The sequence below is a fragment of the Panthera uncia genome, chromosome E3 (assembly GCF_023721935.1).
Source record: "Panthera uncia isolate 11264 chromosome E3, Puncia_PCG_1.0, whole genome shotgun sequence".
Taxonomy (NCBI): Eukaryota; Metazoa; Chordata; class Mammalia; order Carnivora; family Felidae; genus Panthera; species Panthera uncia.
In genome coordinates, this window is record NC_064815.1 from 24,588,707 (window position 1) to 24,613,725 (window position 25,019).

General features: G+C 51.9%; 2 protein-coding genes across 2 annotated transcripts in view; one reads left to right on the forward strand and one right to left on the reverse strand.

Annotated features, from left to right (window-relative positions):
• The window catches only part of BAZ1B (bromodomain adjacent to zinc finger domain 1B), a 72,583-nt gene extending 57,160 nt beyond the window's left edge, over positions 1 to 15,423 (forward strand). Inside the window, exons 14-20 of the mRNA XM_049639200.1 lie at positions 5,444 to 5,591; positions 6,646 to 6,793; positions 9,015 to 9,133; positions 11,395 to 11,540; positions 12,705 to 12,808; positions 13,136 to 13,504; positions 14,016 to 15,423. Coding sequence (XP_049495157.1) covers positions 5,444 to 5,591; positions 6,646 to 6,793; positions 9,015 to 9,133; positions 11,395 to 11,540; positions 12,705 to 12,808; positions 13,136 to 13,493 — 1,023 coding nt within the window. The 3' untranslated portion in view covers positions 13,494 to 13,504; positions 14,016 to 15,423. The remainder of the gene's footprint in view (positions 1 to 5,443; positions 5,592 to 6,645; positions 6,794 to 9,014; positions 9,134 to 11,394; positions 11,541 to 12,704; positions 12,809 to 13,135; positions 13,505 to 14,015) is intronic.
• A 4,030-nt stretch (positions 15,424 to 19,453) lies between these two features.
• FZD9 (frizzled class receptor 9) lies at positions 19,454 to 21,899 on the reverse strand. The gene has a single exon (XM_049639210.1). It carries the CDS (start codon positions 21,577 to 21,579, stop codon positions 19,804 to 19,806), a length of 1,776 nt encoding a protein of 591 aa, XP_049495167.1. The 5' UTR covers positions 21,580 to 21,899; the 3' UTR covers positions 19,454 to 19,803.
• Between the last annotated feature and the right edge of the window lie 3,120 nt (positions 21,900 to 25,019).

Below are 25,019 nucleotides of genomic sequence, written 5' to 3' on the forward strand. Positions count from 1 at the left end.
CCCAGGCATTATCCCATAGAAGAACACTTTTCCCTGTTTTTGATTTTTCTCCACTCCCTCATTTCCTTCTGTTCACAAACATCTGGTAAAGACTTGCCTTGTGCCAGTCGTGTGGGAAGTCTGGAGGTCATGGTGATGAGTAGAAGCCAGAAGTCCTTGCCCTCAAGGAGTCCCGCTGGCATGGGAAGGATGGTCTTGGTGGCATCCGAGCGCTGATGAGAAAGTGCGGGAGCCAGCCTGCCTGTGAGGGGTACCTAGGGCAAAGCGGGGCAGGAGGAGAGGCCATGTCAGCTGGGTTTTGAAGAATAAGTAGGAGTTAATCCAGTCGTGGAAGGGCACATAGGCTTCGTTAGATTGAGCTGACATTGGCTTTCTCCTCACGGGCCAGCCGGTCCTTGTTTTCCCTCCAAATTGATACAGAACACAGAATGAGTTTACTCTCTAAAGCTCCTCAGGTATTTGTACACCGTTGTCAAGTTACCCTCCATTTCTTCCTCAGGCCAAGGGTGAAGCATGATAAAAGGATGCTTTTGGGAAGGAGGTAAGCAGAGCAGAGAACTAAGATTCAGTCCGATAAAGGTTTAACTATTTTTTTTTAATGTTTTTATTTATTTTTGAGAGAGAGAGAGAGAGAGAGAGAGAGAGAGACAGACCGCGCGAGTGGGGAGGGGCAGAGAGGGAGGGAGACACAGAATCTGAAGCAGGCTCTAGGCTGTCAGCACAGTGCCCGACACGGGGCTCAAACCCATGAACTGTGAGATCTTGACTTGAGCCGCAGTCGGATGCTTAACAGACTGAGCCACCCAGGCACCCCAATAAAGGTTTAACTATTAATTCATGACTTAGATTCAAACACTCCACACATGTTGGTATCTTCCTGGGATTTAGTTCCCACTTCTCTGTTCTCTTTTGATGGTGGCACGGCATTCAGGTAAGCTTCTAGATGAAGTCTAAGATGTTAGATGGTTAATAGTCTCCTTTGCTAAGTCTTTTCTCATTAGGCCTCAGTTTTAGCCTTGCTGAGTACTGCATGGGCTTTATTTTTAACTGTATCCAGAAGAGTCTCTTTCTTGACGTGATGTTCCCTTGACATTTCTTTGCCAGTAACAGTTTCTCATTGCGCAGCAGTAGCTATAGAATTCTTGTCAAAAGTTCTTTTTTAATATTCCTCCCCATAGCAAAGTAACCTCTTTTTAGCTTGTCATATGAGACTTCATTCTTAACTTGATCGGGGAGGAAAATATGAGCGTTTTGCTGGTTTAACCTTGGGGCCCAGACACATGGTGCACAAATGGAAAGCATGGAAGAGTTTCTTGGAAAATCAATTAGGTTGCCTACTAAGTAGTTCAACAATGTTCTCCATTAAAATGGCATTATGCCCTGCCTGCAGTTCCCGACCAAAGGTCAGCTTTGCCACAGCTCTGAAATTTTCCACTGCCCTTTGCTTTGAAGGTTTCCACTTAGCACAGGCTAGGGTTTTTCAGCTGGCACTAGGTGGTTGCTTGAACTAATATCAGTCTTTAAAATATCAGTCTTCAGTTTCCTTACTTATAAAAGTAGATGGTTTCTCGAATCCCTTTTCGTAATAGTTGATGATTTCAGATATTTAATGTTTATTTAATTTTTTTTTTTTTGCATTAAGTGGGAAAGCCGTTGTATAAATTGGCAAAATCCTGAGTTCTTTTAGGCTATTTACTTTGGATGTATTTGTCCCTAAACTTGATTATCTGTTTTTCCATTTTAAATGTTCTTTTGTGGAAGAATATGGTTGAAAGCCTTGTCATATCCTAGCCAAGATAGGATATTGCCTTTTTACTGTTAGTGAAAGGATTAATGGGAACTTTGCAGGTAAGCTGGCTTCCCCTTGATTCTGTTACATCCACTTCTACATAGGGACCAATTTTATTTAAACATGCTAGAGATTTGAATTTTCCATCAGAATAATGTGTTTAGCCTCCAGCAGCATTGTAAGACCTAGAGGATTTCCTGGATACCACCAGTGTCGAATGTCAAAACTTTGTTGCCACTGTATATCTGTTTTGAAAACAGTGTCTTTAAAAGCAAAACAAAAAACCCAGTGTGTTTAATATGGTGTGGGGTTTTTGTTTTAATGTGCTGGACTGTTTGGAAGTTTTTACAATGACAGGAGAACAGGATGGTCTTTCAAATCTTGAATGCCTAATGTTTTGCCCTCAAAATTAGAGGTTGGTTGGAATGTAGGCTGGTCTAAGTGGATAACTCAGTGGGTTTAACAGGATGCTAGTGATTATCCAGTATCTATGATGTCAAGAGCACTGGGATTGGGGATCTAGAAATGTGAAGGAGACCTGGCCCCAAATTGCTATGAGACTTCGGGCAAAAATAGTAAATGAAGATTATACAAATGTGCACATATGTTCATAGCAGTATTATTTATAATAGCCCCAAAATGGAAATACCCCAGATGTCCCTCAACTGATGAATGGATAGACAAAATGTGAATTATCCATTCAGTGGTTATTATTCAGCAGTTAAAATGGAATGAAGTATTGTTATATGCTACGATGTGGATGGACCTAGAAAAATTATGCTCAGTAAAAGAAGTCAGTCACAAAAGGCCACACAAAAGGTATACAGAATGTCCAGAATAAGAGAATCTCTAGACCAAAAGTGAATTAGTGGTTGCCTAGGTCTGGGGAAGTGGTGGGTTAGGGTGGAGGATGTGGAGTGGCTACTAGTGGGTGCAGGGGTTCTTTCGGGGGTGCTGCAAATGTTCTAGAATTAAGATTATGTCGCTAGTTGTACAGCTCTGCAAATACATGAAAAACCATTGTTTTCTTTACAGGTGAACTTGTTAACATAAATTATGTCTCAAGTCTGTATTAAAATGAGGTTAAGTAAGCCTATTTCCAGGATCTTCCAAAAAATTTTTTTTATTTTAATGAGGCCAGATGTGCTATTGAGTACTCAAATCTTGTAATTCATAGGAAATAGTAAAAAAAAAAAAAAAAAAAAAGAGGGTACTATATGCTAATAGGACTCTTGAATGCTCTCGTGCATCTGTCCACTAGAGGACAGCAAAGCCCATTTGAGCCATTTCTGTCTGTTAGGGCACTCTTTTTAAGGACTGAATCTTTTTTTTTTTTTTTAATGTTTACTTATTTTTGAGAGAGAGACCGAACATGAGCGGGGGAGGGGCAGAGAGCGAGGAAGACAGAATCTGAAGCAGGCTTCAGGCTCTGAGCTGTCAGCACCGAGTATGACGCGGGGCTCAAACTCAGGAACTGCACGATCATGACCTGAGCCAAAGTTAGATGCTTAACCGACTGGGCCACCCAGGTGCCCCTGAACCTAAAATTCTTAAATTTGTATTCCATTGAAGGCATGTGGGTTGTTACCATGCTACAAGAATCTGTGTACCATAGGTCAGCTCTCCCTGGCATCATGGGAACAGCCCAGCGAGGCAAGCTGCGATTGTGGACTTCACATTTTACTGAGGAGCTCTGAGGAGGGAAGGAAGGAAATTGTACTGTATTTTGAAGGCAGATGTTGAAATTATCTGCAGTGGAGGTTGGAGTAAGGAATGAGCCAGATTCTACTAGAATTTTAGCTGCCCCTTAAATAGACTCTTTGTTGTATTTATATTACGTATTCTTGTTATTCATGAATTGATACACACAGGGCTCTCTGTGGTTCTCTGTTTCCATAAGAAAGAGAAAGGGGAGCCTTTGTTCCCCACTCTCAAACCTCACACCACAGCTTCAGAAGTAGCTCAACGGTCTTTGTCCCTTGGCAGCTCTATTTTAAAGCCTGTGGGCTTCCAGGATAACTAGCCTTTCCTATAAGATAAAGACTATGTTACTTAAAATAGACCTCTGCCTAGGGTAGAGCAGAGATGTGCAGCAGTGGTATTGTTAGTCAGCTAGGCCTGGTAGCCAAGTTGTAAAAGCAGCAGGCATCGCTCCTTGAATTTGAGTTCAGTTACGGCCAGGTTGGCCGGGTTAAGCAATACGATCCCCACAAGGTGGATGACAGTAGGATGACCTAATCTCTCAGCTTCCGGTGTAGCTCCCAAGCTTTCCCTCGTCCATCGCTGCTGTGTTTTCTGACTGTCTGAGAATGATAATCCCTTTAGAGGCATTTGTTCATGCAGATGCTTACCTCATCATTGAGGTAAGAAATGTTTTGAAGATATAAACACCTTTTGATTAATGAAACAGTAATACAAATAAAGGAATTATCCAAAAATGGCATTTCTGGTTTTCCTTAGAATGTGTATTTTATAGGAGAGAGGGTTGTGTTTATCATTGAATTTTTTTTTAAGTTTATTTATTTTGAGAGAGGGCACACATGCGTGCTAGTGAGAGAGGGACAGAAGGAGAGGGAGAGCAAGAATCCCAAGCAGGCTCCACACCGTCAGCGCAGAGCCCAATGCAGGCCCAATCTCATGAACCTTAGATCGTGACCTGAGCTGAAATCGAGTCGAGAGTTGGGACACTTAACCGACTGAGCCACCCAGGTGCCCCTGTCGTTGAGAGTTTTAATCCCTCCTCCCCCTTCCTAACTGTTTTCCCTGGCTTATTCTGAATTAATTTGCATTTTCTGAAGATGGGAAGAGGCAGTGCTTATTATGCTGAGAGTAACTCCCGGGAAGAAGTGAGTCTGAGCCCTGGGCCTCTGAAATTTTCACTTACAAGTTGGTGATAAAGTCAAGAGGAATACTTCAGATCAGTGCATAGTATTTTTAAGTGTTGGGGCGCTTGGGTGGCTCAGTCGGTTATGTGGCTGACTTCGGCTCAGGTCATGATCTCAGTTTGTGGGTTTGGGTCTGCATCGGGCTCTGTGCTGACAGCTCAGAACCTGAAGTCTGCTTCGGATTCTGTGTCTCCCTCTCTGTCCCTCCTCTGCTCACACTGTCTCTCTCCAAAATGAATAAACATTTAAAAAAAATTAAAATATTTTTTAAGTGTTGTAGAGTGTTTCATGGAGAGTATTTACTATAATTTCCAGGCCCTGTAAACTGGGGTTGTGGCACATAACGCAGAAACCGATCATCTTGTTGACCAGAGTTGCGGTAGCTCCATGACGTCACTGCACGCTTAGCGTGTACACAAGTGTTCGTGCTTTTAAGTGACACTCAATCTTTAAGTGGATTTCACTGGAAGAGACAGGTGTCTGATCACCCTCCCCCGCTCCCCATCTGCCCTGCCTTAATTCTTTATGTAACCTTTGGTAAGTTTTTTCCACTCTTCAGAGCCTTGATTTCTTCTATAAACTAAACGGGTGAGACTGGAAAAGCCTCCTATCTCCTGGGTAGGAGATAAATGTATCCAGCCTTCTCTCACCCCTCCACCTGTTCCTGATGCCGTCAGTTCATGCTCTCCGGCAGCATTTCGCCAACAGTCTGCATGTCATGTCCTTGAGGTCGCTGTGGCGGCGCTGACCTGATGTGGTCTCTGTTTAGGTTGCGTCTGCTCTGGAGAAATGGAAGACAGCAATCCGTGAAGCTCAGACTTTTTCCAGAATGCATGTTCTACTTGGGATGCTTGATGCCTGTATCAAGTGGGATATGTCAGCAGAAAATGCTAGATGCAAAGTTTGTCGAAAGAAAGGTATATTTAAATCAGTGTGGTGTGTCTGAGTGTAATAGGGACTGGGGCTTCCATTCCAAAGATATTTCCCCCCCTGAAGATTTCTGTGCACAACTTTCAAGTGTAATGGAACAGAATTTGCCTTTTTCTAGAGATCTGTAAAATGCTGCCCTTTGAAGTAACATGACAGCAAATCAGAGCAAACCCTTTGTTCCTCAGTTTTGAATATAAGAGCGGTTTATCTTGCCAATCTTTAAATTTTCTACAGGGAACAAAATTAACCTACAATTTTAAATCTGAGTTTTTAGTCATCCATGAAGTAAGATATTCTACCAGCAGAGGGCAGTATTTGTGCATTGGGAAGAATACTCAGGTTTGGGCCAACCGTCACAGTCCTACAGAGCAAGGCGTTTGGGACTCTTTAATGCTTTTAGCTTTCAGAGCCCGTGTAAAAGGAACTTAATGACTAATAGCCCTCAAGTGATTGCCTTCTCAGTGGCTGAAGTTATTTTGTGAACTAGGTTAGGATTTAATTCCCTTCCCAAGGATGAAAAGATCCTGTGTAAAACCCATCAGTTGCTCTCAACATTGTTTTAGAATAAACGTTCTAGAGGGAAATGACCATGTCAGGTTGATTTCATATATTTTGAAATCGAGTGATTTAAGAGAACGATATCAGATAGGAGTTGGGAAGAGTGGGGGAGGGTATCGAGGAAGAGGATGGATAGGAAATGTTAATACTTCATGGGGGATTTGTTTCTTAGTGGGAGAGGAGCAGTGACATTTCCTGCTAGGACTTGGTATTTGCTGTCACTTTGTAAATGTTTTAACTGTCCTCTCCTAGATGGAGTTGGATTTGGGGATAGAAGTCAGAAGACCTGAGTGTTAAATTACCAGTAGTGTAGTTATGCTTCATTTCTTCTCAGAAATGACTGCATTTTTTCTAAAAAGGGATAACAGTTTGCTAGACTCTTGGCTCCCCTATGGCGTTAATGGAGGGTGAGTGGCTCTTTGTTACAGCTTGCCAACCATTGCTGTGCTCCCGACAGTGCTCTACAAGTTTATCTCCTTGCAGGTGAGGATGACAAACTGATCTTGTGTGATGAATGTAACAAAGCCTTCCACCTGTTTTGTCTGAGGCCAGCCCTCTATGAGGTGCCAGATGGTGAGTGGCAGTGCCCCGCTTGCCAGCCTGCTACTGCCAGGCGCAACTCCCGTGGCAGGTGAGAATTTCTTCTTTTAAAAACAGATGAAATGGCTGGTTTATAATTAAGCTTTAGTTATTCAAACTGAATTATTCTGAGGAGCTGTAAGTTCATCTTTTGCGTATGGAGCCTGATCATTTAAGGTATTACAGTAAGAGCTCAAAGGACTCTGATTTCACTTTAGCTTAATGTTGACATTTCTCATCTTCATTGTGAGACACGTTCTGTGTCTTCTTGATCCTGCCTAGCAGTATGTCTCCTTTTGCCTTTTACTTCCACTTGGGCCACTTCTTGATTTGCGATCACTTCTGCAACCACCCACCACTAAAAACCCCGAAACTCCTGACCTTCCTTACGCATACCTGTTGTTTTCCTGCCCGATCACGATTACAACTTTGCTGTCAACTTGAAAGTCGTCCTCTCTCTCAACTTCCATGCTCATTTGCCAGACATTATCTGTGTGTCCAGACGTCTTACAAAATCAGTCATCTGCTGTGTACTCTCCATGGTCCCTGCTGTCATTTGGCCCTCCTGTCTCTCTCATCTGGGCTCCTCCAGTGGCTTCTTAATTCCTTACCTCCAATCTTTCCCCCTCTTATTCGTCCAGCTTTTATGGTGATACCAGAACAGTTTACATAAGGCAGAGATCTATCTGTTCGTGTTACTCTCCTGTTTAAAAACCTTAATTTTTCCACTGCCTCTAGAAAATACAGTCCAAATTCCTGGGCCTAATTTTTGAGATTGTTACAGAATGCTGGTCTTTGTCGTCGTTGTTGTTGTTGTTGTTGTTGTTTATTTATTTTGAGAGAGACAGAGACAGCACAAGTAGGGCAGGGGCAGAGAGAGAAAGGGAGAGGGAATCCCAAGCAGGCTCCACACTGTCAGCACAGAGCCCAATGCAGGGCTGAAACTCATGAAACCGTGAGATCATGACTTGAGCTGAACCCAATAGTTGGACACTTAACTGACTGAGCTCTAGGTGCCCCCAGTCTGTGTTAAAAAAAAATTTTTTTTAACATTTATTTATTTTTGAGAACGAGAGAGAGAACATGACCAGGGGAGGGGCAGAGAGAGGAAAAGGAGGCAGAGAATCCAAAGCAGGCTCCAGGCTCCAGGCTCCAGGCTCCAGGCTCCAGGCTCCAGGCTCCATGCTGACAGCTGAGAGCCTGACGTGGGGCCCCTCCCCGGTCTGTTTTTATGAGCCCTTATTCCCATTTTGTGTGCTTGTTACAGACTATTCATTGGGTATCCTTGCCTCTGTGTGTTCCTCCTAGCTGGGAATATTCCCTCTCCCCAGTACTGAGGGAACTGCCTATGGCCTACCTAAAATTTCACTTTTTTGAAGTGTTTTTGTATTCGTAAAATTAGTTGTTCCTCCTCTGTGTTCCAAATGAGCATCCAGTCTCGCGGTCTTTGGTGCATCGTGCCTCCATGGTTAGGCTTACAAGTGACTGTCTTCCAGGAGATTGCTGTTGCCCTGAGAGTGGAGGTGGTGCTTTGTTCACCACCCTGACCCCCACAAGGCCGAACACTGGGGCCTTGTAAAGAGGAGATGCCTTCATACTGGCCAAGTTAATCCCGTTTCCCACATTGCAATTGGAGGTTGTGAAAGGGCAGCTTCTGGGTGCTCTGGCTTGGTCTCCGAGAGGGCAGAGCTGTTTGATCCTGACCCCGTGTGACAGCGTTACTCAGTTATTTCTCACTCCGCTCCAGCCACACTGAGAGCCGAGTAAGGCACACTCCTCTGAAATGGCGGGGCTTTAGACCAGCTGTTCAGAGCCGGGATTAGCATTGCTTTGATGTCGTGGTCATCTGTAAGCTGTCCCACTCCTGGAAGGGGGCCGTCAAGGTGGAGTAACACCTGTCCGGGCTGCTCGTTCGTTCAGTCTGCCCCAAGGTCGGGAGCAACTTTTCATATCTGAAATGTTATGTTACCTGGCTGATTCTGTTGAGACAAAAGAAACAGGTTTTGTATTGTTTTATGTGAGGAGAGGTGGGGTTGTATTTTGGGCTTGATTCCTGGTGCTGTTGGTGTCTCATCCAAAGCATTTATGGCCTGGTTGGGGAGAGATGCTGTTGAAGCTTAGGCTTTCGTTCTGCTTCCCGTGTCCTGGCCTTGTCATCAAACCTGCCTAGTTGGTGAAGAGGAGAAAGCTACAGGGGTGTGGGAATTCATCCTTCCTCGGGCGCTCAGGCCTAGAACCACGGTCCTTCCCTACGTGCTTTTCCCTCCCCACAGGAATTACACTGAAGAGTCTGCCTCTGAGGACAGTGAAGATGATGAGAGCAATGAAGAGGAGGAAGAGGAGGAGGAGGAGGAGGAGGAGGAAGAAGATTATGAGGTGGCTGGTTTGCGATGTAAGTATTCAGTTTGCCTTCATAGTTGACCTCACAGTTTTCCAGGCTGCCTTAGGAAGACTGCGTTGGCAGCAGACCCCCACCCAGCATTGCTCTCACATGTTGTGGCTGTGGGGTGGGTGACTCCACTGCCATGGTTTCAAATGGGCTTTCAAGATGCCATTTAACCACTTTCCTAGTGGGAGGTTGGATCAGGCCTATGGTAGGTCCAACTGGTCCAAGATTGAGTGGAATTCAAGCCCCCAAGTGTGTTGATGACAAGTCTCCTGATTCAAACCTCTCAGTGTATGGGGACAGTGGGGACAATGGGTAAGGAAGGTCTAGGCCCATTGTCATCTCTTAATGGTTGTTTTAGCCTCTGGTGCAGTGCTGCTGTCAGAGAAGTGATTTTTTTTCTGGTTACAGTGATTTTTCTCATTTATGTGGCATGCAGGTCTATAGGTTTGCTGGTTTTAAAAAGAGAAGACTTGTTTTCTCATGGGTTAGGGTGGTTGTTTGGAAGGTTCAGATCTGTTTCTCACTAGATGCCAGCAGGAGCCAGGGTTGGGGAGGCCTCGTCATTTATACTTTACTTCGTTGACTCTGTCACTTCTGTGATGGTCATTTTTCATGAGTCCTTTTCATGATTAAGCCTAAAGTCCTGCAGTCTAGACTTTCAACAGCCTTCTCCTTTGCAGAGTATATACCCTTCCTTGTAGGCTGGTAGAAAAGAGACCACAAGTCAAGATTTTGATGAGCTTTTGAACAGATGATACAGTTCCCAAGATCACAGCACTCTGAACATTCACATCTTGGTATAGAGTCTGAGAAGGTGTTTGGTGTGACCAGTCTTCTGGCGGTGGTGCTTCTAAAACCTTGAGAGGTTTGGGTGTGCCCGCCTGCCCCCATCTTCCCAGTCCTGCAGGGCTCTAATTTGAGACCCATTAATTTCTCTCATTCCTATAGGGTTGTTGTTTTTGTTTTTTAATTTATTCCCCAGGCATAATTTTCCAGTTATCCAGGGTAAGGAGACACGTAGTCCCTTACAGGAAGAGACTTCATCTGCTGGCTAGAGAGTGCAGTTCAGATGCACGGTTGTCTGGGAATAGATTCTCAATGTAACAGTGTACTCATTTGGTTTGTTTTCAGAGTAGTGGATGCTTTCACTTGTGAGTTATCTTCTCTTTCCAAGGAATTGTTCTCTCTCCAGGTTTCTAGGTTCTTGTCTGCCAAAAGGGTCTAGGAAATATTAGTATACCTCTGAGCCCTTTGTCTGCTGCACCTTTTAGGCCACCAAAGATGTGTTCCTTAGTACAGCTCGAGGCCCGGGTTGGTGGCTGTCTCTAGCATTTTGAGTTTCATCCTTGGTGTCAGTTTTTTATTCTCTCTTTCAAGCCTGGTCTTGAGCTTAGAGACCTTAAAATAGCTTATGAAGGGTTATCAGGGTCCAGAAGTGAATGTAAAACACTGTTTATTGATTCTTTGTGTCACTGACTGTGTATACCCCTGTCTCTGTCCACATGTCACCTCCCTGTGTTCAGTGGAGAAGCTTTGAGCTAATCCTTATGGAGCATCGCTCCTGGAGGACATATTGAGAAATGTTGGTTTGTCTGACATTGACCACCTGTTGTAAACCTGAGACACAGGTCATCTTGGGGGTCTTTGTATTCTTTATTGTTCCTTTCGGGGTTGTGGGCAAGGGCTCGTGTGGAAGTGGCCTGGTCCACTGTCTGTGGTTTTCAGAAATGCGAGAAAGCTGGACTAGGGTAAGCCAGAAATTGGATTCGATGAGGGAGACTTTGCATAGGTATCTGCTTTTCTCTGAGAAGGTTGTGGTGAATGTAGGATTCCTTGGGGAACTAGGAAGTGTTCTACGTTCAGAGTCCCCCTCCACGTAAGGACGTACGTTGACAGGCTGAGCTGGGGCTGTGGGAATTCCGGGCAGACCTGTTAGCAGACGGCCTCTCCTCCTGGGTGAGTCAGCTCACCACTGACTCGTTCGTTCCCAGGAGTGACTGTGAACAGTGGGGCAGAGAGAGCCGTTCTGAAGAGAGCCTGCCGAAGAGACTCTTAGCAGGTCTTTGGCAGTTGATGAAAGCTATCCGTTCATCTCCTTCTCTACCTTTAAAGTGTCCTGTTAGGTAAGGCAAGAGAGAAACTGTAAGAGCTCCTTACAACCACGGGGAGCCGTTGCTTTGCTCGACTGGGTGCTCTTCCCATTCCATAGATGTGTTCCCTTCTTCCTCAGCTGTTCGACTCCAAATCCATGTTTTCTATTTCAGTGAGACCTCGAAAGACTGTCCGGGGCAAGCATGGTGTCATCCCTCCTGCAGCGAGGCCAGGACGACGGCCAGGCAAGAAGCCTCATCCTGCGAGGAAGTCTCGGCCGAAGGTACCACCTGTGGACGACGCTGAGGTGGAGGAGCTGGTAAGTGATTTCTCCCCTTCCCTCTAACGCTTCCCCCCACCCCCCCCGCCAGTGTGCAACAGGTGGAAGCCTCCCCCTGGCGCCCCCCTCCCCAACTTTGCAGGCTGCTGCGTGTGGCAGATGGGTGGGCCTGGAGGCAGCAGGCCCTCCGGGAGCAGCTATGTCCGGCATTCCCCTGCTGTAGCCTGCAGATATCGTCTCCCCTAGTTAATAGGCAGCCTGTGACTTGTTAGGGATTTTAAAATAGTATCCATGTGTCTCCAGTGGCTCAGAGGGGCTGGGTCTCCATTGTGGGAATGTCAGCAATGTTGGAGCCTCACTCACTCTTGAGTCTTTTGCCGACAGTTGTCGTGGAGGGGTGTTACCCTCCCCTCTGCTCCCCCAACCAATGTAATTTTAGTGGTTTTACTTCAGATTTTACTTGAGCTTCCAAGAACAATAAAGAGGCTCTTGAAAATTAACTTATTCTGACAGAGCAAATTGGGGTTAGGGGCATAAAGCGAGCCTCTAGGGAGCTCGGGGGCATCGTGAGATCCTTCTGCTGGCCCGACTCTAACTAACTCTTCAAGCCCGTGGCTCTGACCACTGTGAGCCGCAGCAGTGATAACTCCCCGGAGGGGACACCCGCCCTTTCCTCCTCAGCCACTTAGCTCCCACATGCCTGCAGCAGGAGAGCCCAGGAAAGGAGTCGTGCCTCTCGCTTTTCTTCCCTCAGGCCCTCCACCCCCCCAGAGTTAGCCGCCAGTGGTCCCTGTAACCAGTCCCGCTCTCCGCACTTGCTGTTTTATACCCCTCCACGGTGTGCACATAATCCCAGGTCCATCTGCTCTCAGGCCGCCGTCCTGGTGACAGTGGCCTCTCTAGCTGACCTCCAGCAGGACGGCTGTAATACGGCAACTGCTGCCTGCCCTCTGCTGCTCCCTTTGCAGGGAGGAGGCAAGTGGGCTGATGGGAAGACGCCTGCCCCCTGGCTGAGCGCACTCCCTGACTTGAATGTCGGATGATGTTGACTATCTCTGCTCCAAGAAAATGGTTGAACTCCTTTTTTTTTTCTTTCTTTCTTTCTTTCTTTCTTTTTTTTTTTTTAAACAGATACACACATTTTCTGTTCCGTCCACTCTTCTCTTGGACCTGTAATAACATGTCTCTCTTTTTTGGTGCCAGGTACTCCAGACCAAGCGGAGCTCCCGGAGGCAAAGCCTGGAGTTGCAGAAGTGTGAAGAGATCCTCCACAAGATCGTGAAGTACCGCTTCAGCTGGCCTTTCAGGTGGGCTTTGTGTCTCCAGCACAGGGAAGCAGGACCCACCTTGTGGGTTCTCAGAGCGTGCAGATAGGCAGCTGGCCCGGGGCGTGCTGAGCGGAGGCCGTGGGATCCACCCCGATCCCTTCGTTTAGGACATGTGTGAGTGGTGGAGGAGTTAGCTTCCCAAACTGGTAAGGGAGAGCACTTTGTACAAGGTGGACGCACCTCTTCTCCGCCTGCCAGCTGGCCGATCTCCGCAGGGGCGGGCGTTCTGGGAGCGGTGGTTTGATAACAAGGTTTGTGTCTGTTCTCGAGGCTACGTTCACATCTCCGTTTGGTTCTCTTCCACAGGGAGCCCGTGACCAGAGACGAGGCCGAGGATTACTATGATGTCATCACCCACCCCATGGACTTCCAGACAATGCAGAACAAATGTTCCTGTGGGAGCTACCGCTCTGTGCAGGAGTTTCTTACTGACATGAAGCAAGTGTTTACCAATGCTGAGCTCTACAACTGCCGGGGCAGCCATGTGCTAAACTGTATGGTGAAGACAGAACAGTGTCTGGTGGCTCTGTTGCATAAACACCTTCCTGGCCACCCATATGTCCGCAGGAAACGCAAGAAGTTTCCCGATCGGCTTGCTGAAGATGAAGGGGACAGTGAGTCAGAGCCCATTGGACAGTCCAGGGGACGAAGGCAGAAGAAATAGGCAGGGCCCTGGTAAGGGAGCTGAGGTGGGGGGAATGGAGAGAGCTGGGGAGGGTGAGCGGGGGGCGGGAGAGGAAGGCGGACAGGAGTGTGGAAGGGAGGGAGTCACGGGGAGTCCCGAAGTGCCCGTCATCCTGAGCTTCTGCCGCCCTTCCCAGCTCTCCAGAGGGCCCTCCGCACGCAGAGCTCTTTGGAGAACCTGCTCTTGGGTGGTCTCTGCCCAGAGACACGGCGGGTGGTAGACGAGGGCCTTGGCCCTGAAAGTGTCCAGGGAGGGGCTGGGGGTGCAGCCCTTGTCGTGAGCCCCCGTCCTTTAACCTTCTTTCCCGGGGTCCCTCTCGCTTTGGCCACCACAACAGTGCCAAGCCTCTGGTCTCTAGGGGAGGGGTTACTGCATTACATAGAAGGATCGGGGGTAATCAGGCCAACTGGGGAGGTGGTGTTGATTTTTTTTAATCTGTATCTACACACCCAGTCTTGTTTCTTCAAGCCCATCCTCTGTGTCTCGCTCCCCCTCCCTCAGGTGACGCTATCAGTGAGTGCCACACCACGTTCTGTATTCACCAGCATCATGAGACACTTGTGCTCCTTTGAGTTGCTCTTGGCAGAGTAAAGGGACACATCCCGGAGCCATTCCTGAATCTAACCCCTCCCCCTCTTTGTGATCGCTCTCTCCCTGCTCCCACCCCACCCCACCTCACCCCCTCAGAAAAAAAAAAAAAAAAAAAAAAAAAAAACCTTAAAAAAAAAAAACTAAAAAAACCCCCACAAAAAACCTAAGGCACTTCACTTAGAGACTGGAGTCCTGCTTATAATCATGCGTATAACCTTTACTTCGATGGGTCTGGCCAGACGGGTGTTGGAGCCCAGCCCACCCACGTACCAGACAAGCTCTTAGGGGAGAAGAAAAGCAGGAAGAATTTAAATGTTTAATTTTTTTTAATTGACTTTTCTAGTTATTAAAAGTTGCTTGTTTCAGCAGTGATATTGTATAAAGAACATCTTGTAAGATATTTCTGTCATCTTGCTTTGGCACATGTACAGTACAGTTTATATGATAACGTGTTCGCTTTACTTTGCCCCGTCTCCTCCCTCAGCCCATCCTCTCTCCTTCAGAGAAGCCGGGCTGGAGGGTCATCAGGGCAGGTGGTGGGACCTGCGGGGGAAGGGCTGTCCCTCTGCCTGCCCCGACCGCCGATTCTGCCGCCTCCATCTACAGCCGCCACCTCCCGCCTCCCCCCACCGTGTCCCCACGAAGCTGAATCTTGCCGGTCCGCCAGCTGCGTGTCGGGTGGGAGTGGGGGGGTGTGGAGGAGCTCTGCCGGCCCTTCCGCAAGGAGTCTGGCGTTAGTGGCTCTGGTTGGGCAGGACTTCCTAGTCTTCTTTCCCTTTTATGGCAGATTTTGATAAAATGCAAAACAGGGTTTAATTTTCTTTTCTACCAGCTTTGAATTTAGCAAATGTGAGCACCTCAGCTCTTCTGTAACTATTTAAGTTAAGGGAAAACATGTCCACCAAGGGGATTGCAGCTCCTAGAACTTGAGAATAAAGCCTCTTAATACTGAATTTCAAGGTGTGTTCCCTGTCTCGCCCCGCCTACCCTGCCCAGAGACTGGGGGGGATTTGCTCCAGTGGCTGCTGGATAGGTTTACTGTCCCTTCTCCCACAGGTTCGGAGTTAGCACTGACGGAGTTAGCACTGACGCTACAGTTCCGTGATCCCAGCCACCAACACCTCCCCCTGCCTCTTACCCTAGAGCCAGTCTGTTCTTGTTAACAGTGAGAATCCTGTGTTCCCACTTCAGTGACACCTGAATTGTTTGTTGTTTTTTTTTTTTTAATTGTCTTTAAGGAGGAAGGGCCCCGTTCAAGGGTAAACTTGTAATAAATTGGAATTTCAAATAAACATTATGTACTTGTGTTTATAAAGAAGCAGCAGTTCTGGTGAATCTTTCTTTGTGTTTGTGGGGGCGTTAGTGGCTCACCTGGCCCCCAGGGCTCTTTCCTGGAGCTGAGAGGACTTCTGACCATCTTTTTAACCACAGGCCACATCCATTTGCATTTCTTTGCTTCCTGGAGAGATTTCTGGTGCCCAGTAATCAGAGCGTGACTTTCAAGCTTCTGGCCTGGTCTCTTGAAACCCCCAAAATTGTCATTGGAAATTTCCGGGCAGGGGGGCGGGGGGCGGCGCATGGGTCGCTCAATTGGTTAAGCTTCTGACTCTTGATTTTGGCTCAGGTCATGATCTCATGGTTTTGTGAGTTCGAGCCCCACATCAGGCTCTGTGTTCTGACTGCGTGGAGCCTGCTTGGGATTCTCCCTCTCTCCCTGTCTCTGCCCTCATCCCTGCCCCCCTGCCCCAGCATGCGTGCTCGCTCTCTCTCTCTCTCTCTCTCTCTCAAAACAAACTTTAAAAACATTTTTCTAGTAATTAGGGACAAATATTTCTAAAGGCTTAGCTGGGAATTTGTATGGGGCTGGAAGAATTAATTTAGGGGTAATTGCTGACATTAAAAAAAATTTTTTTTAATGTTTATTTATTTTTGACAGAGACCGAGCATGAGCGGGGGAGGGGCAGAGAGAGAGGGAGACACAGACTCCAAAGCAGGCTCTAAGCTGTCAGCACAGAGCCCGACACGGGGCTCTAACTCACAAGCTGTGAGATCATGACCTTAGCCGAAGTCGGACGCTCAACCAACTGAGCCACCCAGGCATCCCAGACATTTTAAAACACTTCTTTTCCAGGAAAATTTCAAACATAACGCAAAAAGAGTGAAAATATGAATTCCCTTGTACTCTGCTTCATCAGTTCTACCACGTAAGCAATTTTATTTATGTCTCCATTTATTTTTTATGCTGGGTGTTTTTATCAAGTCAGAGTGGTTGGTTCAGTAGGTCACTGCTAGGTGGCAATCTGCTTCTGGAATTCAAAGATTTTGCAGAGCACACTCTGTGAGCCCCTTGACCAAGAAGGGACACTGCCGACTCCTGACCACCTGAACCTGGGGCAGCGTTGGGTAAAATGGGCAGAAAAAGGAGAAACCAAAACCCTGGGTTGCTCTGTGGAGTCCACGCTCGGGGAGTGTGAGCTCCGAGCCGGGCCCCTGGCTTGAGTGAGCAGTTTGCCCCAAGGTCAGCTCCGGTCTGACGAGTGCTCACACTCTGGGGAAGGGAGCTGTGGGCCTCTGTGCATTTCCTACACAGTCACAGCAGGACTCGGGGGCTCGGCCACTTCTGTGATGTCTTCTCCTCAGTGGGCTTCTCAGGCTCCCCTAGGATGGTGTTCCGGGGGCCACGTCTTCTTGAGGTCAGCACCCTGGTCCTGTTAAACCATCAGCCCATCCTCCCTGCTGTGGGCGCGACCTCGGGGAGCCGCCTAACTTCCGTTGACTACTGCAAGAGGGGACAAGAGAACTTTTCCTCCTGAGGACCGGGTCTGAGGCATTGCTCCTGGGAATCAACGGAGACCTCTCCCCTGTCCTGCCTGGGCTTTTTCCTCAGACCCCGTCCCCAGAGGATGGGGGAGGGTGCTGCAGGTGTGTGTGTGGGGTGGCAGTGTCCCCAGGGGATGGGGGGTTTGCTGCGGTGTCTGGGGAAGGGGGGGGGCGGTGTGTGGCAGTGAGGTGGTATCTGGATTGCCGGGAGCCAGGGCCTCCTTAGCAGGATATTGAGAAACTCCAACCGGGTGGGAAGAGAAGTTTCCACCACTGCCCCTGCCCGGAGCCTTCAGACCTTTTCACACTCAGGGCAGTCCTGGAGTTTCTGCCTCCGGGGTGTGGCCGTGAGCAGCCACTGACACTCTGGGGCCTCTCCTCAGGCTGACCTTGGTCAAGATCACTGCCACCGATTCCTGTGAACTTTGAATCATTTCCTTGGAACTAATAGGTCAGGGCTAAGGAGTTCCCTTAACTTGGGTCTCCCACGCACAAGGCCGGCAGGGAGGGGCCGGGGACACACAGTGACTGGCCAGCAGGTGTTGCTTTCTGAGACACTTCCCTTGGGCTCTGGAATTTCCTTTTGGGGGCTGGTGGGGGGGTGTTTCTCTGGACAAAACCACCCTAGGTTATAACACCCGCCATCCCTTGCCCACCCAGGTGGAATCCGTGGCGCGGTGGAAATCAAAGGCTCTGGAGGCTGCACGCTACCTGGCTGTGTGATCTTGAGCCAGCCAAGCACTCCACGCTTCCCATCTGGAAAATGGGGAGAGAAAGATCTAATGGAGGACTTCTGTAAAAGGTCTTTAATAAACGATTCCTTCCTTCTCTCCCGGGGTCTGGGACCTTCCAGTGTCCCCAAGTGCCGAGAGGCTGCTGGCAGAGCCCCTTACCCTCCATCACCCCCCTCCCAGTTGTCCTGGGAGCCCAGATTTTTTCCGCTGGGTGGGACTTAGTCAAGCATCATCTCTCCCAGGGCTGCTGACTGGCAAGGGACAGGGGTGAACTGGGGCCACTCCCTGCAGACCTGGCCTGCAAGCCCAATCCACGCAGCCACCGTCTCCCCTTCCAACCTGGGCCCCTGTCACATTCAGTAGGCACAATCTGTCAGTCAAGGACCCTCCTAGGGAGTTACAAGGTGTTAGGGTCACTTGGCTTTGCTGTAGAGAAGGCAAGAGGGTCTCCTGTGTGCTCGGAGAAGGAAAGATTTGGATGGGCTGGGCCGTCCCGTGCATGAAATGCATAAGCCCAAGGTGCCGAGGCGGCAGAGTTCTCCTGGGGGCTCTGGGCTGCTGCTTGTGCTGAGGGACAGCCCTTAATTCTTAGCTCCTGATGGGAGTCTGACACAGCCTGTTGGGGCTCCATTTGGCTTCCTTCTTGTCCCGCAGAGCTTGGTGGCTGGTGCAGGGCAAAGAGCTCCGGCCTGAGAGGCCCTGGGTTTAGGCACTTAGCCCTGCTTCACAGGAAGCAGTCGGCCTTGAGCCTCCCCTTGGTTCTGAAGTGAGGCTGGACCCTTGGAGCCTCTTGGCAGTGACACTGAATGCCGGCTCTGTATCATGCACCCAGGACAATGACCGATACACCTGGCTGGAGTCACAGTGGCCAAAGCAGAGGCCAAGATGGGGCTCTGGGGTCTGACCTCCTGCCCCAAGCCGATGGGCGTCTCTGGGACAGCCACACACTCCTTACAGTGGGCAGAGATGACGAAGCCCGGCGCACGGATACACAGGTACCTTTTCCTGTCCCTGGGCATATGAGTGTGTAAGCTGGCCTGGAGCAGCCACGCATATGCCCCCGCACCTGCCCCATTTCTCACACGGTGCCCAGCACCCCAAGTCCTTCGGCAGCCCTTTCGGAGCTGCTCAAGGGTTTCACCATCCCCTGTGTCTGTGCCACCAAGATGCCCCTATACCAGCCAGTCCTGCCCCATCTCCACTCCACCTGGTAAGATGAAGGGATGCCGTGGGGTGTCCTGACTAGGAGCCCAAGGAGAGAGGTGGACACACCAGCAATCTTGGAAGGCAATGAGGACAGTCACTCCAGCCTTAGCCCTTAGGCCCCAGGGAAGGGACAGTAGGACAGCCTATAGGAGACAGCGGGAGCAGGTCCTGAGCCCCCAAGGGAACTTTGGAGACAGGCTGATGCCCTCGTTTTCTATACAAATGAAGAAAGCAGTCTTTCCCAGGGCCACCAAACAGGCTAGAGTCCCCAGGGCCAGAGGTGTCCTCTCAGGGGATTCCTGAGTATCCTGGCAGGCATCCTGGTTACACTTTGGGAAGCGGGAACCCAGGACTCGGGCAAAGGGCAAAGACTGGTGAGAAGGGACAACGCACACACACAGAATCTGGGACTCCTGCAAAGACAGCTGCTCCACAGGGACGTCCTCCTGACCGGCGGGGAGGCAGAGAATGGGGCCGGGGCCATGAGGCCAGCAGCCACCCAGCTCACCCCACCAGAGGGACTCCTACAGGACCCTCACTCTCTGACCTTACCCCCTTCCCAGCCCACAGAGGACTCAGCAGTGCCACACGGGGGTTTATTCCAGTCACAGCTTCCAGAGAAACTCAACAATAAATTACATCATTAAATAAACTCCCTGCTGGACCACGCCCCCTTCTGCCCCTCCTCCTCTCCACCTGCTCCCCCAGGACCCTGTGGGGACCTGGCCAGGCCCGCCCCCTCCACTGGGCCACAGGGGAGTGAGCCTCACTGGGTCTCCGTGAATGAGGGTGGAAGGAGAGGCTCCACGCCCTGGTCCTCGGCCCCTCGCACTCACTTGCCTGACCTTGACAGCTGGGCAGCTGCTAGTCAGCTGTCTCCTCCGGGGGGGGGGGAGGGGCAGGAGGGGGCAACAGCCGCCCCACACAGGCCTGTGTCCCTAGAGGTGCGTGGGGTTCTCCAGAGAAGGGTCCGTCTTAGTCATGTGCAAGACCACGGTGGGGGCCTTATAGTGGCAATGGGTGCCACGGCCATAGCCCCCGGGAGCCCGGCAGGCCTTTGCCCGGGCCCGGCCAGCAGCCATCTTGCGGTGGCACAGGCTCTGCCAGGTCTGGAAAGTCTTGGAGCTCCACACCCAGACCCCGCTGGTGATGCCCACCACCAGCGACATGAAGATCTTGAGCATAAAGACAGCCACGGTGGGCACCGACCCCCCTTGTAGTGAGCAGTCCCTCCGGCCCCCGGGCATGGTGGCTGCCAGGCAGGGCTGCTCTGTGGCCCGAAGGCGCCAGAAGTCCATGTTGAGGCGTTCATAGACATAGCACACAATGACGCAGGTGGCAGGCACCGTGTAGAGGATGGAGAAGACCCCAATCTTGACCATGAGCTTCTCCAGCTTCTCCGTGTTGGTGCCGCCTGTCTTCATGATCTTGCGGATGTGGAAGAGGGCCACGAAGCCGGTCAGGAGGAAGCTGGTGCCCAGCACCAGGTAGCAGGAGAGGGGAACCAGCACAAAGCCCGTCAGGGCGGCCGCATCCATGCTGGCCACGTAGCAGAGCCCGGTCAGCTCGTCGCCCGCCACCTTGCGCAAGGTCAGGATAATGATGGTCTTGAGGGCTGGCAGGCCCCAGGCCGCCATGTGGAAGTAGCTGCCATGGGCCTCGATGGCCTCGTGGCCCCACTTCTTGCCCGCTGCCAGGAACCAGGTGAGTGTCAGCACCACCCACCACAGCGAGCTGGCCATGCCGAAGTAGTAGAGCAGCAGGAAGACGAGCGTGCAGCCCGTGTTCTCCAGCCCCTCCTGGATCACGTACAGTGCTCCTGCCTCCTGGTCGCACGCCACGCTCTGAGCGCCGGCCACCGCGCGGATGAGGAAAGCCAGCGAGTAGACGTTGTAGCACATGGACAGGAAGATGATGGGGCGCTCGGGGTACTGGAAGCGGTGGGGCTCCAGCAGGAAGGTGAGCACGGTGAAGGCCGTGGAGAAGAAGCACAGCGCCGACCACACGGCCATCCAGACGAGCGCGAAGTCCTTGTCGCGCCGCGACCAGAACACCTCGACGCCGGGCCCGCAGCGCGGCGCGCACGAGCGGCTCTTCTCCACGTACTGGAACTTCTCTGGGTTCTCGCAGGTGCCGCCGCCGCCCGGGCCAGAGGCGGGGTCGCCGGGGGGCCTCGCGGGCCGGGGCGCCACGGGCAGCATGCCCAGGCCCTTGTGGGGCTCCGCAGGGCCGGCGGTGGCGTTCTCGGGCGCCTCCATGCAGAGCGCGTGCGGGTCGTTGCGCGTGGGCAGCCGGGCGCAGTCCAGCGAGTCCGGCCAGCCGAAGTTGAACTGCTCCATGATGGGCGCGCAGCGCAGGCGCGCCTGCTCGCACATGGGCCGGCAGGCGGGGATGGGCGTCGAGACCTGGTCCGTGCACATGGGCGCGTACAGCGAGCACAGGAAGAAGCGCAGGTGGCTGTGGCAGCCGTACTGCACGAGCGGCGCGAACTCGGCCAGCTCGGCGGCCGCCTCACCCTGCGACGTGTGGCCCAGCAGGTTGGGCATGCGGGTCAGGTTGTAGCCGATGCCGCGGCACATGGGGATCTCCACCGCCTGGCAGGGCGCCGGCCCTCGCCCGCGCTCCGGATCGAAACGGCCGATCTCCAGCGCCGCGCCACCCGTCGCCAGCAGCTGCCACAGCAGCAGCGCCCGGCGGAGCGGCGGCACGGCCATCCCGGGCGGCCCCGGCCGAGGGCGGGAGGGCGGCCCCGGCTCACTCGGGCCGCGCCGTCCGGCGCCCCCGTGCCCGCCCGCCACGTCGCGGGGCGCTGGCCATCGCCGAGCCGCCCTCGTGCGTCCGGGCGCCCCGGCAGCGCGCAGGGAAGCCGCCCGAGGGAGAGGAGGCACCGAGCCCGCTGAGCCGCCACAGCCGCTGCCACTCGAGCGGCCGCGGAGCCAGAGCGGGCGCCGCCTCCCGGGGCCGCCGCTACAAGCCTCGGGGCGGGGCGCCTGGCGGACACGCCCAGAGGCGGGCCCTCCGCGCGCTGGGCACGCCCCCCACCGGGCTTTAAAGGCGCCGCGTCTCGCCGCCGCGCCGGGGCATCCGCGTAGGCGAGTTCCGGCGGTATGGGCTGCACGTGCGTCCTGGACCCGCGCGCTCGCACTCGGTGCTTCCCCTTCCCTTGCTTTCCCCGCTCTCCCAGCGACATGACAATCGAAGACTCCCCCGCCCTCCACCCCGGGTCCCTTCTCTTTACCCCAGGCGGCAGACCATTGTTAGAGGCCTCCACGCGTTGGGAAGCCTCCGGCTTGTATTCCGGTGGCTTGTATTCCAGTGCTTCCTGTGCCTTCACCAGTTGTATGTGAGTTTGGGCTCTTCTCCCTCAGCCTCAGTTTCCTTTTCTGTAAAACAGGCAGATAGATAATCCTGTAAAAACAAGCACACATGCTGCTTATGGGTCACGCTGCACACTTGACTTCATTGGTCTCTACTCCTCAATCCAGGTGGGGAAACTGAGGCTCAGAGGAGTGACATACCCACGGGTATGAAGCTATTAGGTGTTGCATTTGTTACTGTCTCCGAACTTATTTTTCTTGTTTTGTTTTCTTGTTGTTTTTAAGATATTAATTTTTTTAAGTAATCTTAAATGAGTAAGGTCCGAACTTACAACCCCGAGATCAAGACTCATATGCTCTACCAATTGCACCAGCCAGGCGCTCTCCCCACCCCCGTACTGGTTTCATAAGGTTGCTGCGCTCCCCTGGGGGACACAGGCTCCGCCCCCCCCCCCCCCCCCCCGGGTGCCACCTTGCCACCTCTGGGACACCCTTAGAAAGTGCTTCCCTTAGAGCTGAAAGACTGGGCTTTTTATTGATTATTTTTTAAAATTTATTTTTGGGAGAAGACAAGCAGGGGAGGGGCAGAGAGAAGGGGACAGAAGATCCAAAGTGGCTCTGTGGCTGACAGCAGCAAGCCCGATGTGGGGCTCGAACTCATGATCCGCAAGATCATGACCTGAGCCGAAGTTGGAGGCTCAACAGACCCCCCAGAGCGCCACCGAGGTGCTCCATGGACTCTGGGCTTTTTAAATCAAAGTATAATTGACACATAACCTCATATTAGTTTCACATGCACAGCATGACTCGCTGTTTGCGCACATTGGGAAATAATCAGCCCCCACGTCAAGTGGTCACCATCTGGCATGGTACACAGTTACACATTTTTTTTCACCAGTGATGAGAACTTCCAAGATTCACTCCCCACCACCCGCCAGTCCCCGGCAGAGCCCTGTTCTCCTTCCTATGCCTGCAGAGCAGAGGGGCGATACACAGCAACGTCCCACGGGTACCTTAGGAGTCCACCTCATACCCTCCTCACCTAAACCTGAGAGCCATCAGGATGACATGAGACTGTTACCCCCCTGCTCCCATGGGCAGCTCCTCAACCACGGGGAGCGAGGAGGACTGTCCTCGTGGTACAGATGGATTCACCAGTGCACAGTGCGGTATCTGTGACCCCCTATGGGTGTGGCTCAGTCCGCCCGTGACAATGAGTGAGATCTGGAACGGCGACCCCTGAGTGGCCTACCCCGCCCCATCCTGCCTGGGGTTGTTGGGGGCCACTTGGAGTCCCAGAGCACCTGTGTCTGCCCTGCCCGCTTCCCACCATGGCTCCCAGAGAAGCTCTGCAGGGAAACACAAATGCCACCCAGCAGACCACCCACAGGGCTCTGCTCTGGTCTGGGACTCACTTAGAGACTATGGTCCCACCCCCACCCCAGGCCCTGCCCCGTCTGTCCTCACCCCCTTGACTTAGACGTACCTGGAAAACTCAGACTCCACAGGTCCAGACGCACTAGCAGCTGCTCAGGGTGCTGAGAGATAGGCTGAGGGAGAGACCTGCCCTGCAGGGGGGCTGGGAGAGGGGCCCAGGACCTCCCGTGAACGAAGCAGGCCCTGGGCCAGGCACTTCACACAGTGGCCTTTCTAACCCTCCTAACAGTCTTGCAAGGACTTCTGTAACCATTTTACAGATGAGGAATTGAGGCACAGGAAACCCCAGATAATTTGCTGGGTTTACACAGCTCGGAAGGATCAGGGTGGGCGTTCAGGCTCTTCCACGGCATGAGGCTGCCTGTCACCAGCAGAGGAAGGGCACCTGCCCCTTGTGGCACGTGGTGGAGACTCAGGCTGGTGCACTCACACCATGTAGAGACTTGCCTGCAGGGAAGGGAGAAGGAAAGATGGGGGGCGCTCTGTATTAGGTGTGCACCCAGCCTCATGCTCTCGGAGTGGCCCCATGAGATTGGGCATCCGTGGAGGGGCATACAGCCTTGTGGCCAGCGCATAGCGTGCACTCAGCCCACCTGAGCCACGACGGGTGCGGCTACAAGCTCCCGACCTTCCCAAGGAGGTAGGGTATCTTGCAAAAAAAGGACCTGGCATTGACCCCCTGGTCAAGGATAACAGTTTCCCAAAATGTCAGCAGCAGCTTCCCATTGCCCAGGGTGAAGCCCATGCTCCTGGGGATGAAGCCCTTCCAGGCACAGCCCCCAACTCGCCTCTTCATTTCCTGCCGTGACTTCCCCCCTCCCCCACTGTATCCCCCCCACCTCCCCACCCCCTCAATGGAAGCACCAAGCCACATCCTGCCATCATGCCTCCAATCTCCCCAGACCAGGAGGCCTTTTCTCTCCTGCCCTGCTTGGCACAACCAGCCTCCAGCATCACCTCGCAGGGGCAGTCCCCCAGCCCAGCTCTCCTAGATGGGGCTGGAGGGTCTGCTCTGTGGGCCCAGGGTCCTTGTCCCCGCATTGTGCACTCACAGTTAGCCTTCCATCCATCCCCACTCCACCCTAATACCAGCAGCTGCTCGAGGACCTTGGGAACATTTTATTTCTCTGTGTGTCTGGCCTCCAGGAGGCAGAGGTGCATGAATGATAGCGGGGGCCCCGCGTCAGGGTGTGTGTAGGAGGTGGGGGCTCCAGAGGTGCCCCTCTGCTGGCAGCCGGGCGGGGAGGCTGAGGCCAGTGGAGGCTTTTCCCACCACCAGCCCTGGCCTGGGAGCCAGGTTTTTTGTGCTCCTGTCCCCCAGCAGGGCGGAGCGGAGTCTGGGGGCCCTTCCTATGTAGCAATGGGGGAGAGGGCGCCCCAGGAGCTGGGGGATGCCTGGA

What these genes read in the sequence shown, in the direction of transcription:
- FZD9 (XM_049639210.1), bottom strand. Translation starts at nt 21,579, where the DNA reads ATGGCCGTGCCGCCGCTCCGCCGGGCGCTGCTGCTGTGGCAGCTGCTG.